At 51.8% G+C, this 15,801-nt stretch overlaps 1 protein-coding gene across 1 annotated transcript in view; it reads right to left on the bottom strand.

Moving 5' to 3' along the window:
* LOC133350493 (collagen alpha-1(XXIII) chain-like) overlaps positions 1 to 15,311 on the bottom strand; it is a 125,990-nt gene extending 110,679 nt beyond the window's left edge. The window contains exons 1-2 of the mRNA XM_061564833.1: positions 14,446 to 15,311; positions 9,617 to 9,689 (exon numbers count right to left, since the gene is read on the bottom strand). Of these exons, the coding sequence (XP_061420817.1) occupies positions 9,617 to 9,689; positions 14,446 to 14,772 (400 nt within the window). The 5' untranslated portion in view covers positions 14,773 to 15,311. The remainder of the gene's footprint in view (positions 1 to 9,616; positions 9,690 to 14,445) is intronic.
* Positions 15,312 to 15,801: the final 490 nt, after the last annotated feature.

The raw sequence follows: 15,801 nt of genomic DNA, 5'->3' as shown, positions 1-15,801 counted from the left end.
GCTGATAACGCCTTAATATATAGACAACCACAAAGCTTGGGCAATTGTTAGCACCGGCTCACTGTCTGACTGCTGCCATCCCACTTGTCTTTGGTTCCTCCTTGTATGTATGTACGTTGAACTTCTTTGGCACCCTATGTAGCCAACCGATCGCAACGACCGCTTTGTGTTGCGATCGAAACGTCGTGATATTTGTATCATTTTTATTCACCTTATTTTCATTTGTTATAATTTTGTTGTTATTATTTTTTCTATCTACGTGACTTTGCAGGAATTCCTATTCTATGGTTCTTTCGGTAGTCACGAAAGTTTTAAGTCAAAATGTAAACTTATTCTTATTACTTTTATTGTTACTATTGTAACTTGCGGCGCCATTCCTTGCCATGATGCGATGTAAACATCGCGAGCTGTGGAGTTCCACATTTTAAATGTATTCATCTCGATGGCACGATCCGAATACAACTTCAGGGAGTTAAGCAGATAAGAGAAATGCTGCGCTTCGGGCCAGCAGTGCAAGCGGCCAACCCAACGGAGCAGTAGAATTTGTTTTCTTAGTTGAAAAAATATTTTAATCCCCCCTTTATCACGAATAAAAGCTGGCAAAAGCAAACAGAGTTTGACAGCGACGCAAGCATTAAAATGCGATGGCTTATACATTTACTCCGTAATCTAAACCCGTTCATCTTTTGAGCCGGACCAGCTCCACGGACGGGGCAGGCGTTTTCCGCGGAGTGCGAAACTGGATTGGCGAACGTCTGAAGTGCATTTTGTTTTGGCAAAATCCTCATCGCACCTTCTCAAGCCGCTCGCGGTTTGGCAATGTTTTTGGCTCCCAGTCATTCGGAAGGAAATTTGTTTTTGATCAGCGGCACGCTGCATTGAAATCACCCAAAATTGGGCGATTTCTAAAATGAGCAAAAAAACACCCGCACACACACACACCACACAAAGGGTCCGGAATGTTTAACCTTTTAGGGATGGCAGTGATTTTCTCTAAGCGTTATTCTGTAAGCAGTTAACAATTACCTCTAATTAGGATGTAAGGAGCCAGTAACATAGAGCCCAATTAACATTAGCGTTGCTCCTTTGACATTGCAGATAATTACCGGTTGTGCTATACACACAATTTATTAAACGCTTCCTTCAAAATATTTTCTCCTTGGCGATGTCCTGTACGGTTCGGCGTGAAAACCAACAGCTTCGGAATGCACGCACAACGCAAACAAGCGGCCCCCGCACGACACGACACGCGGTCCCGCCTTGCTGGCCCGGTGAGGGCCTGCTCGGCTACTCGACCTCGAAGGGGTCGTAACAAAAACATCTAATCAAGGGCCAAAAACCGTTCCACCAGTTGAGTGGGAGGGCTTCTGAAAAAAAAAAAAATTCCCAACGTGATGCGGAGGAATTACCGCGGCTCTCGAATAGGATTTAAAGCTTGTAATGTTTGCGCACAGTCGTAGCCAGTTGTCAAAACGTCTGGTCGTTCACAGCAGGCCGGTCCGCGGGAACATTCGTGAGACAATTTGCCGCAACACGTGCGCCACGATGTGAACGCGCGGCGCTCGCGTTTCATTGAGCCGGGTCTCAAATGAAGATTGACCTCTTCCGCCGACGAGCACACCTGGGTGAGAAAGGTCACCGGTGTCTATCTACCAAGAGCCACAATACACCTTTACTCATTCACAGCTCAGCAGGAGCCACACACAAAGGAACAGTAAAATAGAGATTTCTTGTTTGAATTATATCCCCCCCCCCTCTCCTCCTTGATATTTGATCATCGTAACAGATGCGCTCGATGGTTCTGGTAACAATGCCGAAGTAAACGCCATCAGGAGCTCCAACTGCGCTGGAATTTTTATAGGAGCCACTTATTTTTGGATCATTACAAATGAACCTCAGGCCGGGGGAGCGGGAGAGACCCTGAGAGGGAGAGAGCCGGCAACCACGCCGCGTGCGTGCGTGCGTGGGGGGAGCGGTGGCACTGTGGCTAGCGCAACACACTCAGAACCCGGCGAATCAAGATCGATTGGCGTTCACAGCCAATATCGGTGACAAAAAAATATATTAACCGGTCCCGGGCCTCGCCTAGATCGTCTCAGCCTTAAAACGATTACCCGGTATGATGTGTATAAACATCAGCACTGGGGATACAAAGACGGATGGGCGTGTTGTTGGCCACCCACCTCCGTCGAGTGCCGTGGCGGCCTTCATAGGTGCTCGCAAACAGCACTATCCCCAAAAGTCCTGCTCAAGGCTTTACTGGGGCATCTTTGTCTTTCTGTGGTTGGGGAGCCGAGCGGGAGGTGGTGGTGGGGGGGAGGGTATTCACAAGCGACCCCAGGTAACCCGCGGACGCCGGGTCGTTGACCAATTCACGACGGGCGTCAAAGTGTGTCGATGAGCGAACAGCAATCGCCAACACGGGTGTGGGTTTTGCCGTTTGGTAAAGCAATGCATGAGTTGACACGGCGGGCCGGTAACGTGACTGATGTCGGTTCGCGCGTGGCTGTGCGCACAAGGCATCGTGTGATTATTGTGCCGTTAAGCATGCCTTGGAATAAGCTCGAAAGTTATGGGCCAGTGAAAATGATTGCCCCAATTCAAGGGCTTGAAATCTTAAACTCTATTTGTACCAATTTCCTTGCAATTATTACGCGGCCCTATTTGCTCCGGGTGTTCAATCATTGTTTTCCCTCTCCTATTCAAAGCAAACGCAATTTTCACATCATCACAGTAGTTTAAGAAAATATGAATTAAAACGACACGCTTTTATCCACGGGGGTCTCAGAAGGATCGATGTTGCATTGTGGTTCTTTCGGTAAAGTCACGTAGGTAGAAAAATAAAAAACGGCTGTTTTGTACAGGGTAAGGTAATCAGAGTACCAGGTGGAAAGTCACCACGTGTGAGGATATAACAAAGCTCCGCACACGACACAGATGGGTTCGTGAATCCACTTGATGTACCGCCACCTCCCTAGAGCACGGTCGCTCAGCGCAAGCTCGCAGGCCGAAAACGCCGATGGGCTAAGAACAGCAGCGCTATCGAAGGTGTAATAATACATTTCACGGTCATGCTGCCACTTTGTTGGCACTGGTGCACAAGCACATTTAACAAAAAACACAACACACTCGTCAACGACGCTGCTTCAATAATAAAAAATGTTGGGGTAATCAGGTGATGTTTTGGGCAACGGCCATTCTCCACAGAAGATGGATGTGTCACATCGCTTCATGGTCTAGCCCAGGGGTGGGGAACGTCCGGCCCGCGGGCCGTATGAGGCCCGCAAAATCATTTGGTCTGGCCCTCCCAAGGCAACCGCAGGCGGGACTCGAAATTCAATAAATATTGGAGCAAACCTGGAAAAGCAGTTGCGAGTAGCAACATCATCAATATCAGCTAACATCACACGCCTCACCAAAGAAAAGCAGTTCCAGCCATCACATTATGGGTGAGTTAATAAAAATGTTTGACCAAATGTAACAGGCACATTTTTAAGTTGATCATTTTGTATGGCCCGCGAATGATGTTGTAAATATCCAAATGGCCCTTGGCATAAAAAAGGTTCCCCACCCCTGGTCTAAACAAACGTACAAAACAGACCGCTCGGTGACACAACAGGGGCGTGACAACGGTCTAGCGTGCCTTTGGCTCTGTCGTCCTCCACACGATGAACCCTGCGTGATTGACACTCAACCAAAATTACAAGTGGTAATTTTCGTTGAGTGTCAAACAAAAAGGGGTGACCACTTAACGGGACCCACAGGATCCGTACGGCATCTCTGGATGAGGATGGTTTGGGAGTGGAAATGTGGTGTGAATTAAGGGGCCAGGGTTGATGTAAGAGGGGGGCAGCGGGGAGCCGTGAGAGAAAGTAAGCTAAACTAAAACTATTTTATATTTTACTAGGTAAGGACCATTGAGCTATATAGCTCTTTTTCAGAAGCGATCTGGCTATCACAAATGATAGCTCAACAAGTGGCTTATCATGTGAAAATTAAAGCAGTCAAATACTCTGAACGCGTGATGTTGATGCTAAATGTGGAGCGGAATAACCGGAGGACCCGGACAAAAATCCAGCAGGCACAAGGGTGGAGGTCGAACTCACGACCTCCTGTATACCAGGCGAGGTGGTTAACATATCGTTGGCGAGATGGTTGACCACCTCGCCTCGGTAACTCCGCCCGAATAGCAGTGCGGTGGGGGACATCACTGCCGCGGCTCACTCCACCTTCCCAGGTCCACGGTCATTCGATAACGGTACTCGTTGCAACAACAACAACAGCAACAATAACAGCAACCCCACCACGGCAAGGTCAACGAGCCGCACATTGTATTGCTTGGGAACCGTGAAAATGTGAATAAGGCCTCGTTACATAGAAGTGTGTGGGGGGGGGGGAGGTGTGGGAACGGCCACGTGACCAAACCTTCCCCCCCCACCCACTCCCATGCATCCGAGGTGTCCCCCAAAGAAAGAGGAGGGACAGTCGTGCAGAGGACGTGGTGGTGGGGGGGGGGGGTTCGGCGCGGGCACGTCAGGGGGCGCCAAATTGGATGGCGACTTTTGGAGGAGCAGATGCGACTTTCGGCAGCGCAAACTCGCACGTGGGGGGGGGTTGTGAGCGGTGCGGGTGCGTTGTTCGTGCGCGCGGGGGGTGGAGGAGGGGGGGCATCCATCACACCGGGCCGCCAACGGCTGCTGTACATTTCACTTCGAGCGGGGTTTGGCTGGGAACTTTACGCCGCATCCACTGGGAGGCGAATCGAGAATGGAGAGATCTGTTGGGCGTGACACTGACGTGATGCGGTGGCGATTATGTGGTGGCTGCGCGAGAACTTATTTTGGGGGGTGGTGGTGGGGGGGGGTAGAAACACAACAGCGACTGACAAATCTGCTCACCCCGCGGCTTAGTCACCCCGGCAAGCTCCCCCCCCCCCCTGCTGCGTCTCCCAACACCACAACCCACCCCATCTCCCTCGTCTTTTTTCAGCAACCCCCCGCCCCCGCCCCCCCAAAGCCCATCAAGCAGTGCGAAGTGACTGCGCGCGCGGATTACACAAAACAAAGCGCATGGGGAAGGGGTGGAGGTAGCGGTGGTTGGTGGGAAGGGGGCTCTCGCCTGGCTTGAAATCTAAAGCAAACATTTACTCTGGACCTAAACCCACCGTGACGGGATGCAAATCGCTGGCGCAGATCCCCTCGCTCACCTCTGCACCCCGCAGCAGCAGCAGCATCAGACGCAGCGCGACTCATTCATTTGGTTCAGGATAACGGGTCCCCCCCTTGACATCCAACCCTGCGGTGTAGCGTGCTTGGCGTGGGCCCTGGCGTAGGGAATGGAAAGTGGGGGCCCCCGCCCTGTCCAATGACCCCCCCCCCCCACTCCCTTCCTAGCCCGGGGTCTGCTCCCTGCCCGCACCCTGGGCTTGTGGGCCCCGGTGCAGTTGTACCGCCTGCACACTCGAAAGCGAAGCCACTGCTGCCATCGGCGTGGCTACGCCGTCTCGTTTGTTTTTATTCAAGTTGTTTTCTGTAGCCTTTGCACAGTGACGTTCCCTCCTCGAATGTAGTCATCTACATTGGCATCGTCCGGCATGCGCGTGCGTGCATCATGAATAATAGCGGTGCGCCTAAGAGTAATCGATTTGGGGCTGCGTCTTGTTTCGATGCGCTTAGACGCGGTAGAACTATTGCTGCACGCACTCAAATTAACGAAACCAACTCCACATCGACCGCAGCCAGTAACAAACAATGAAAAAAAATCGACAACAAACGACGGACAGATGCAAGCGGTAATCACGGGCTGATCAGGAGTCAGCCAAGGAATGTCAACAGGCGATTTTTTTCAACACAACAGTGATCGCCCAATATTCAAATAAACGGGTCTGAGAAAATCGAATGGGCTGGCAGCATCAAAACTTATGCCCCTCCCCCCTTATTGAAAACGGAATGCCACTACAGCCAAACACGAACGATGGCCATCCTCTTATTTCTGCACTGGCAAGGGCTGGAGAAATGGTCTCTGGCCCGGACCCTGGGCAGGGCGAGCGAGGGAGTCGCGTTACCGGCAGCCACCACCCACCGCCCGTCCGTCACAACCCCGCGGGTATTTTTAACCCCTTCAAGGGGGCTGCAAGGACCAGCGCGCGCGCGCGTGTACGCGTGTTCTCTATTTCTCTCTCTCACACACACATGTACTATCACACACGTGTTCGCTCTGGCACACACACTTGTACGTGGGTGTGTTTATTCGCTTTCACACACACACACATATGTACTACCACACACGTGTTCGCTCTGGCACACACACTTGTACGTGGGTGTGTTTGTTCGCTCTCACCCACATGTACTATCACACACGTGTTCGCTCTGGCACACACACTTGTACGTGGGTGTGTTTGTTCGCTCTCACACACACACACATGTACTACCACACACGTGTTCGCTCTGGCACACACACTTGTACGTGGGTGTGTTTGTTCCCTCTCACACACATGTACTATCACACACGTGTTCGCTCTGGCAAACACACTTGTACGTGGGGGTGTTTGTTCGCTCTCACACACACACACATGTACTATCACACACGTGTTCGCTCTGGCACACACACTTGTACGTGGGGGTGTTTGTTCGCTCTCACACACACACGCGCACACGAAGACGTACAAACACACCCGCGCGCACGCGTTCTCTCACACCCACATGAACAGCCGTATTTACACACCTATTCTCTTTCACGCAAAGACAAAGATGTAGCCTTAACACACTGTAGGGGCAAGTGGTGTTAGCGAGCACCTATGAAGGCCGGCACGGCACACAAGGGGGTGGGTGGCCAGCACCACGCCCGGCCATCTTTGTCTCCCTAGTGGCGATGTTTTACACACTGCACCAAAGTACTATTTAAGGCTGAAACGACCGAGGAGAATCCCAGGACCGATTCAGATATTCCTCACTGATGTTGACCGTGAGCGGGAAACGAACACGGTTTCGCCGAGTTCCTAAAACGCAGTGCGCTAACCACTGCGCCACCGCTCCTCATTACGCACCAACGCACACACGTTGTGCGTGCAGTCCGCACACGTGCGCGCCTTTCGATTGAGTCATTAGCGCGACTCAACGCCACTTCGGGGCAATAGGAAGCCGCCTGTCAATGCTTACGCCAACTAATCGACGTCGCATTCTCGCTCCCAGCCTCGCCCTCCCGTTGTAATTATTGTTTTATTATTATTAAAATAGGCGCCCGCCATTGTATTATTATTCACGTGGGTATTTCAGACACTTTCAGCTCCCCACTTACTCTGGCGCTCAGCGGTGCCGCGTCTGTGCGGGGGTGGTGTTTTTTTTTGACTGCCGTTGTAATTGTGTCTGCGGCGCGCGAATGAATGCCCAAGGTGAAGTTTATGGAGTTCGTCTCACAGCAATGACTGTCATCATTGTTCGGGCACAACAATGCGCGAGAGGAGACGTTGACTGTGGCATGCGGCTCAGGCGCGACGCTTCGTGGGCTTCCCCATTGTGCGAAAGGGGTTCGTCTGCCTGAACTCGAGCGGCGGCGAGCGTCGCGCGCAGAAAACTCCGCGGCTATTTAAAGGGGATCGGAGGGGCCCCCCCCCTCCCCACCCGCCCCACTACTCCTCCTTCAAGCCCGGGATCCTGTTTACAAATCGGGTTCCTGGAAGCGCTGGAAATTGTAACCTCCTCCAACCACACTCCCCAACCCTCCCGCGAGGCTCCTCTAGTGTCCGACCGTCCCTGCATTTTACGCAATAATCTCCTATTGATGGTGATAATAATACGGCAAAGGAGCAGCCCTGCCAATTGCTTTGCTCCTGTTACTGATGATGAAAGGGCGTCATCACTAATGGGGCGCTGAGAGCCCCGCAATGCTCCCCTTACATCGATACCGTCTTAGGAATAAGGTAAAGGTGCAGCCCTGCAATGTCTCGCAAATGCCAGTGCTGGTGAAAAAGCCTCCACGAGAGGGAGTTTAATAAAGCCCCACTACAGGGTACTTGGCCTACTCTTTGGCCGACGCTTTTACGCTGGAAGAGGTTGGAATCCCCACAATGCGCCCCACCACACGCGATCTGATGAGCATCTAACTGTGGTGCACCCATTTGTATCGCTGGGTAAACAAAATCGTGGGTGAGGATTCGGTTTATAAAACGGGCCTATTACTTAAGCTGCCACGCCGGGAGATCTAAATGGTGACCTCTGATTTACAGGCCCGATGTGCGAACAACTCTACCACGGTAGCATCCTAATAATCACAAGACTGCCAAATAATTGCACAGAAGCCCTCCGCTCTGAGCCTAAAGTCTATTTTTAAGAAGGTTCTGCTACATTGAGATATTTGGCCAATTCTACCAATGAGTGTTTGGCTTCGTGTTGGAGGAAACAGATCCCGGAGACAACCCAGCACCGCGCTGCATACAAGGTGGTGACACTCAGCACTGCCACACGTCGCATCCCGATGACTACAACACGTGGCAGGCAATGATGCCATTGGTGGTCACCCAGCCGTTCAGTAAAAATGTGAAATCTGGCCTCTCTGAGTGGAGTTTTGTTTGAATGAGTGTGTGTGTAACCCATCACTGGAGCCCGACTCAATGAGGAGGCAAGGGAGAAAGTTTCCATGTCCTCACAAGCTGCGCACCCCCTCCCCACCCCACTCCCCTGACCCCAGCCACCACCACCTCCTCCCCCCCGTAGTCTCCTACACAAAGCTGATAAAGTACCGAGTGAGTGAGCGACCCCGCCTCCCCGCTCTTCCCCTTGTCAGAAGCATCATTGTGCTGCGGAGAGACGCGCTTCACCCAACGCGTGGACGGCGAGTTCCCCAAGGCACAACTCAAAAAACATAACCACCACTCAGCGCATGGATCAAAATTGTACGTACATACAGATGTACAGCCACGTGTGAATCTACTGCTGGATGATACCCTCCCTGAGCCACACAAGCCGTGCGGGTTGTTCGCACACGAAGGTGTGGGTGTGACTCATTAACACACATGGCCGTCTTTGTCTCTCTCCGGTGCCGGTGTTGAAACACTGCAGGCAGCTACTCTTCTCTGAAGGTCGAGATCGATCGTGGAGTGGCCCCAGGACCGGTTCAGACACCACGCGCCAATGATTTTAGCAGTGGCCGGGAATCGAGCGCGGGTCACCGGTTCGTAACCACAGTTCGCGAAGCACTGCCGCCCTACTACGACACGCTCCGATGTCTTCTTCTTCTTCTTTAGACTATCGCAGCCACGTGCTGTTAGCGAGCGCCTATCGTGCCAGGTGTGGCACGCAAAACGGCTGTTGAGAATGGGTCACATCCGCAGCTGCAGTGATGATGCTGCAAGACCACAATGCTGATACTGTATCAGTTACGCATTTCAGGTCGAGGCGACCTGGCGGAAGTCCCTTGCCCAATGAACACACGAAGAGCCCATGGGTGCACACAATTCTCCAACCACTTTGCCAGAGCCAACCTCGACGCACGCCCAAAGACGAATATCCCGCGTGTATCCCTTGTTGGGCTAAGATGACTGTTAGCGAGCACCTATTAATAGGCGCGCAGTCACGCACACCACACACACACACACAGGGCGAACACCCCCTCCGTTTACCTGGGGGGCACGAACAGAGCTTCGTCGACGTCTCCCTCGCTCTCCGAAGGCGCGGGAGTTCCTCCTCCAGCCTCTGCACACACGGGGACGCGCACACCACCGGTCGTCATTCATCATCACGCGCTCACCATCGTCGCCATCATCGCCATGAGTACACCGTTAGGGCAAGTCCTCGTTTAACGCGGTTTCTGAAAAACGCGTTCAGCGAAAACAATTTCCCCATCAATGATGCAACGATCTAGTTTGGCGAGATACGATGTACTACGCACACGTGGTGAGATGGCGGTACAAATAACCAAGGGTACGCCGTGGCGTTAATGTATCATTCCGCGTCCTGTACCACACCTCTCAGCCGTGCAGCGCAAGAAAGTAGTTCGTCGTTGACCGCTCAGAAACGCGTTGTGCGAAAAGTGTTCCCTCGTGGAAAAACCGCCTTATAGCGAAAACGCGTTGTGTGAACACGCGTTAAGCGAGGTCTTGCCATATAAGCATCATCGCCACGTCCATACCGTCATCACAACGCACGTACCACGTGCACACTTGACATCTTAACATCAGCAAAGCGTGCGCGCCCCATTAGCAATTAACACCAAAGTGAGCGTGCACAATTAAGTAGCGCACGGTGCGTGTGGTCATCATCGTTACACGTTTCTGAATTGCAATTCAAAAGACAGAATCGAAACATGGTGCACCTATGCCCACCTACACCGTTCCACATTCTCCGTTGTTTAATTTGTTGCGCGAGATTTTTTTCCCTCCCTCTCTCTCTCTTTGGTGAAACCATCGCTCTTGCCCCCCCCCTCCCAACCCCCCACAAAGATTTGAAGCGATCGAATTGCACGGCTCCTGCCCTTCCTCCGGCTGCTCGCCTCCCGCGGTCTCCTCCATGGCGAGGGTCATCGTAGCGGCTCTGCGCACCCCCCCCCCACTCCCCCCGAGACGCGGGGAGCTCAACGAGACGGCGGAGGCCTCCATAGGAGCCGCGGGATCTTTGCGAGGAGCTCTCGATGAGCATTGCTTACACGTCACGCTCATTAAGCGAGACACGCGAGAGCGCATTGAAATATAAACGCGCGCGTCCATTCACCGTGGCTTGAACGCCGTTCCCCTCCTGATAGATTATTCAATCGTGCCGCGACCTCTTTTGCCGTGTCGTGTGACTCGCGGATCTAGAGTCGAACTGGGTTCGTGCTAAGTGTGGGGAAATTCTCTCTCCCCCCCCCCTCCCCAACTGCAGTACTCGTGACCTCGCAACCTTCGCTGTACATACGCAAGTACGGACGAATTGCCTGTCCACTACTGGATGACGTCCTTCCCACGCCGTGTGGATCGTGGGGGTTGTTTGACTAGACTTCACCACGCTGGTCAGTGCAGGTTGGTAAGGGGAGCTATCTATACCTGCCTTAATCATAATCTCAAAACCTGAATGGTCGCGATTTTAATCCCCCCCCCCTCCCCCCCCCACCAGAAAAAACAAACACCGAGGTTTTAAGAAGGCGTTAAACCAAACTCGTCCCTGATCTCACGAGCAACGAAAGTCAGCGGGGACAACTTCGCGGCCGGCCACCAGACAATAGAACGGACGACTACTTTTGACTTCTCCAAAAGTGATACCGACGTTTTATCGATCTCGGATCGATGATGAGCTGAAATTGTTCCCGACCCGGGAAGTTAACTGGACGCCTATTTGATTGCGAGACGAACGCGCTCACCACCGCACCGCCACCCGATGATTTTGCGAGCGAGACCCGGATTCGTGCATCGACGTGTGCGGCGCGAATGGCCCTTCCGAGCTGATTGATAATTTGCTGATGTCTTTCATTTACCCAGCAACGCTTCCATGAGTCTGAAGACTCGTTTTTTGTCAGGAGGATTAAATTACATTGAGATGTTTGGCCAATTACATTAATTCTAGTTTGGCTCGGTATAGGAAAAAAACCATCACGTATCCAGAGAGTTAACACTTACACCCGAGCACCGTTAGATGCAATAATCGATTCCTGTTCTACTACCTCTCCAGGCCACCTCGCAGCCCAAGCCGACAAACTGAATCTACTACTCCCATCCGCGACATAACCAGGCTCAAAAAATCCTGCTCAGCCTCGAGCGATCCCACGATATCGGGCGAAGTGCATTTGGAGTGTTTTTCTTGGCAGCTGGATAAGGGGAACATTTGCGGACAGTGATGAACGGGTCCCGTTATTACCCGGGGCCGTTATTACCGTGTTGTGACGAGCAAACTTTAATACCCCAATGCTTCTGTGGACACTTTGGCTGCATTCAACCCGTTATTCCTCCCACAAACGTTGCTCCGCTTGCCTCCGATGTGGCCGGATGAATGTGTTCAAGATGCGATTTCTACAAGCGAGCGCTTCGCAAACAGAATGGTACGTTTTAAATTTTGATTTAAAGCTTTCGTGACTGCAGAGATTCATATTCTTGGTTCTCTCGGTAAAGTCAAGTAAAAGGAAAATAATAAAATAATAATATTTGTACATTTTATTTTTCTTATTTTATTATTTCCCTTCTACGTGACTTTACCGAAAGAACCAAGAATAAGAATCGCACGTGTATTAATCCTGTGTATGCACCGAGTGAAGGTCAGATAATTCGCGTTTTTTGACATTTGAGTGGCAATCAGTGATTTTAATATATGTAGTTAATAAAGCCAGTTACGCGATAGCCTATTATCTTGCGACAAAGGTTATTGAACATTATTCATTGGCCGTTATTGGCCATGTAACAGAATCGGAACCACATGGGCTAGCGTTTTGGGAAACGGGACCTCTTCAAATCCCAGAAGCAAGGGGAATTGCCCGAAACGTCAGCCTATTGCATCACGTTATATTTAGAAGCAGACGTAATGAGGACGCTGCTTGTCTACCACAGGGAAAATAAGTTTATTTCAGTGGCATTACAATTGAACATCGTGTAGAGTTGAAAAATTGTTATTTTTAAGGTTAAGTAAGTATAATTTTTAACCAACGTTTCTCAATGAAACGTGAACGCGTTTTACAGCTCATGGGCATCTTCATAAAAACAGAACGATCGTCAATAATGCTAACAACGGTGAGATAAACTCCTCCACCTATAAAGGACCGTTGCCCGAAACGTCGCCTATTAAATATGGTTTTCCCCTTTCAGACCACGGTGTTATTGACGAATGTGTTCAGTCTTTGTCGTCGTTAACTGTGATTGTGCACCACTGCCATCGCAGAAGCAGCAGCAACATCACCAATAAATCAACCGGGTTTAACCCTTTAAGCGCAGACGCGCGCGGGTTTTTTGCCGACCAAAGGTTCCGATTCAACCAACGTCAATTCAGGCGCACGTGTCGCAGTCGACCAAGGTGAACTCATTCAACAATAACTAAACTTCTTCCCAACATCATACCGCCCGACTCATTACCCCCCCCCCCCCACCACCCCCCACTTCGCGCCTGTGAGTACTCGCACGACTGCTTTGCATTCGAATGTGGAATGCTGCGTATACGGCGCGGTTGCGGAAACAATAAGGCGGTTATTAAACTGTCTAATTGATTGCGTAATTAATCATGTCATGTCGCGAGCGATTTGGAGGCCTTGCATGCACGCAGTCGATTCTATTGATTGGCACGCGCAGGTTTATTATCGCGTGTGTGTTATCCATAGAATGCGGCCGAAGTGCAGGTGAGTGCTGAACTGCAAACTTCATTTGTGAATGTCTACAAGGTAACGGTTTTGACACATACAAATACAATGAATGACCCCCCCCCCCTCCCGTGTAGCCTTAACAGACTGTTGGGGCAAGTGCTGTTAGCGAGGACCTACGATGACCGACATGGAACACAAGAAGGTAGGTGGCCAGCACCACGCCCGGTCACCTTTGTCTCCCTAGTGGCGATGTTTACACACCACGCCATGTAGTAATTTGAGGCTGAGTTGACCTACAGGAGGCCCAGAACCGGTTCAGATAGCCGACACACGCGCACTCGCACATTTAAGTGCAAGCTGCAAGTCTCAAGACGCGTCCCCATGGCAAATTGTATTGTGTTCGCTGCGACTCGTACACACACACACACGTGCAGCCTTATTAGTCAAGCACGTGGGGAGTATGGTATTATCCAGCGTGGCGGAACTCCTCATTATTGGAAGCATTTATAATAGTTACCCTTCATTCCCCTAATCATTGTCACTACCCTTTAGCATCATCATCAGCATCGCGTTCATCATCGTATTTGTCCAATGTCCATCACAAATCACGAAGGTCACTCTTCATCATCGCCATTATCAATCACTATGTATTCGTCATCGACAACACAAGCAGAAGATTTGCTTCCATCACTTAACTGTCCGTCTGTATAAAACTATTCTAAACTACACAGCCCAGCAGCCACGCGCGACTTCCAAGGGAGTGCATCATTTCAGCAGCAATGGTTAGACACAAGCAAAGTCTGGATCGGTTTCGACATTCAGGGTCTCATCCACATAGTTCGGCTTGCTTGAATCAACCTCCCCCCCTCTCTCTCTCCGTGTTAGATATGGGTCCCAGATCGACTCAAAACTACATCATGCAAAATACAAAACAAGCATTAGCGTCGTTGTGTAAAACATAGCAAAATAAATACGCACACAATACGTCTCGCGTATCTGTCCGTTATTTTTACACATCCTATCAGCCAAACGGCCTTCTGGGAGTGCATTATTTCTATCATCGTAATTCATCAATCAGCAGGGGGGCTTAAGAGCACGAGCCACACAGCGACGGAGCGGGCAGCCTGCGAGATGGGTGGCGAGGTGCGGTAGGAGGCGGGGGGGCCGTGAGAAGAGCCGCTTGCTGCGTGAAGTTACCCGATTGAGAAGCGCCTCAAGTCGCGGCTCGAAGACGCCGTCCCAATGCTGCTGCTGCTGCATCACCGCGTCGGACCCGGCCGCGGGCAGGGCGCCGAGGCTGCGCTCCAAGGCGCTCACCCGGCCCCCCAGCGTCTCGCTGCGCGCGAACAGCGCCACGCACGCGGCCGCGAGGATTGCCCACGACAGCGCGAGCACAAAGTGCGTCGGGGACTGCGGGGAGCATGGGCCGCCAGCCGAGGAGGCGAGGGGACAGGCGGGTCCCTTGGAGTTTCCCTTGGAGGATCCCTCGGAGGATCCTCTACTCGTCGTCCTTGCCGCTTCCATGGCGTGCGAAGGGGAGGGGGGGAAGACGGAGGCGTGGATGGGTCGAAGTCCCTGCGTGGTGTCCTTATGCTTCTTCTCCGCGTGCGTCGCGACGTCTCTCCGCTCAACGCGAGTTCATCCCACGCTCGCTTGCTCGCTCGCTCCTCTCTCCGCGTTGAAGTTCCCCTTCTACTTCCCCGTCCTCTTCTACAATACGGGGAGGTGACGAGAGCCGTGAAGGCGACGGCCGCTCTGCAGAAGCAGTCGGGCTCGCGTGTCGCCGCCGCGGCCGCCGCAACCACTGCCACTGCCACCGGTTCAAATCAATTCGCTCCCCCAAGTTGACGGCGCGTAATGCAGCTCGCTCCTCCGCTCGCGCGAGCCGGCAATAGAGCGTTCGCCTCTCAACACTCCGTCACTGCTGCTACTTGCTGCTGTTGCTGCTGCTGTATGAGTAGTATTAGTCGTTGTTACACGTGCTGTGCTGTCCGTCCCGTGCGCCGCTACCTGAAACTTGGATGCTACTGCTCCATAGCGCGACTCGGCGCGCGAGGCAGACCTCAAATACCTCCCCTGCTTAGCATAATCTATGCGCGCCGCTTTACATATTTATTTTTAAAAGCCCCTGGCGGGTAGCGCTTATCCCTCCCTCCTCTTCTTCCTCTGGAAGTCGCGGCTTGCATCAAGACCCACAGTAAAAGAATCACATAGCACCTAAAACAGGGGGGGGGGGGAGGAGGGGTGAGCAATCGTAAACTTTTATGAAGGAACGTTATTTGGAGAGGTTATGGCTGTTGATTGTTTGAACGCAAAATTGCCTGGGTACGATGCGAATCAAAGAGCCGCAATGCATAGAGCGTGTCTGCTGGTTCACCTGATTTGCTCGTATAATTCCGATACCGTGCAATCAATCGACAGTACGCGTCATTTATACAACTGTGAGGTTACTACAGAAACGATCAGAAACGCCTGGTAGCTTTATTATTATTGTAGTCGTATTCATTTCGACTGATAACGCGCCGCGCATGATTCGCTCGCTCTCGACGACAC

Source organism: Lethenteron reissneri, chromosome 34 (assembly GCF_015708825.2).
Source record: "Lethenteron reissneri isolate LAM-NWPU_2019-01 chromosome 34, ASM1570882v1, whole genome shotgun sequence".
Classification (NCBI taxonomy): domain Eukaryota; kingdom Metazoa; phylum Chordata; class Hyperoartia; order Petromyzontiformes; family Petromyzontidae; genus Lethenteron; species Lethenteron reissneri.
The sequence above is the reverse complement of the archived record's forward strand: the minus strand, read 5'-3'. Positions and strand labels throughout refer to the sequence as shown.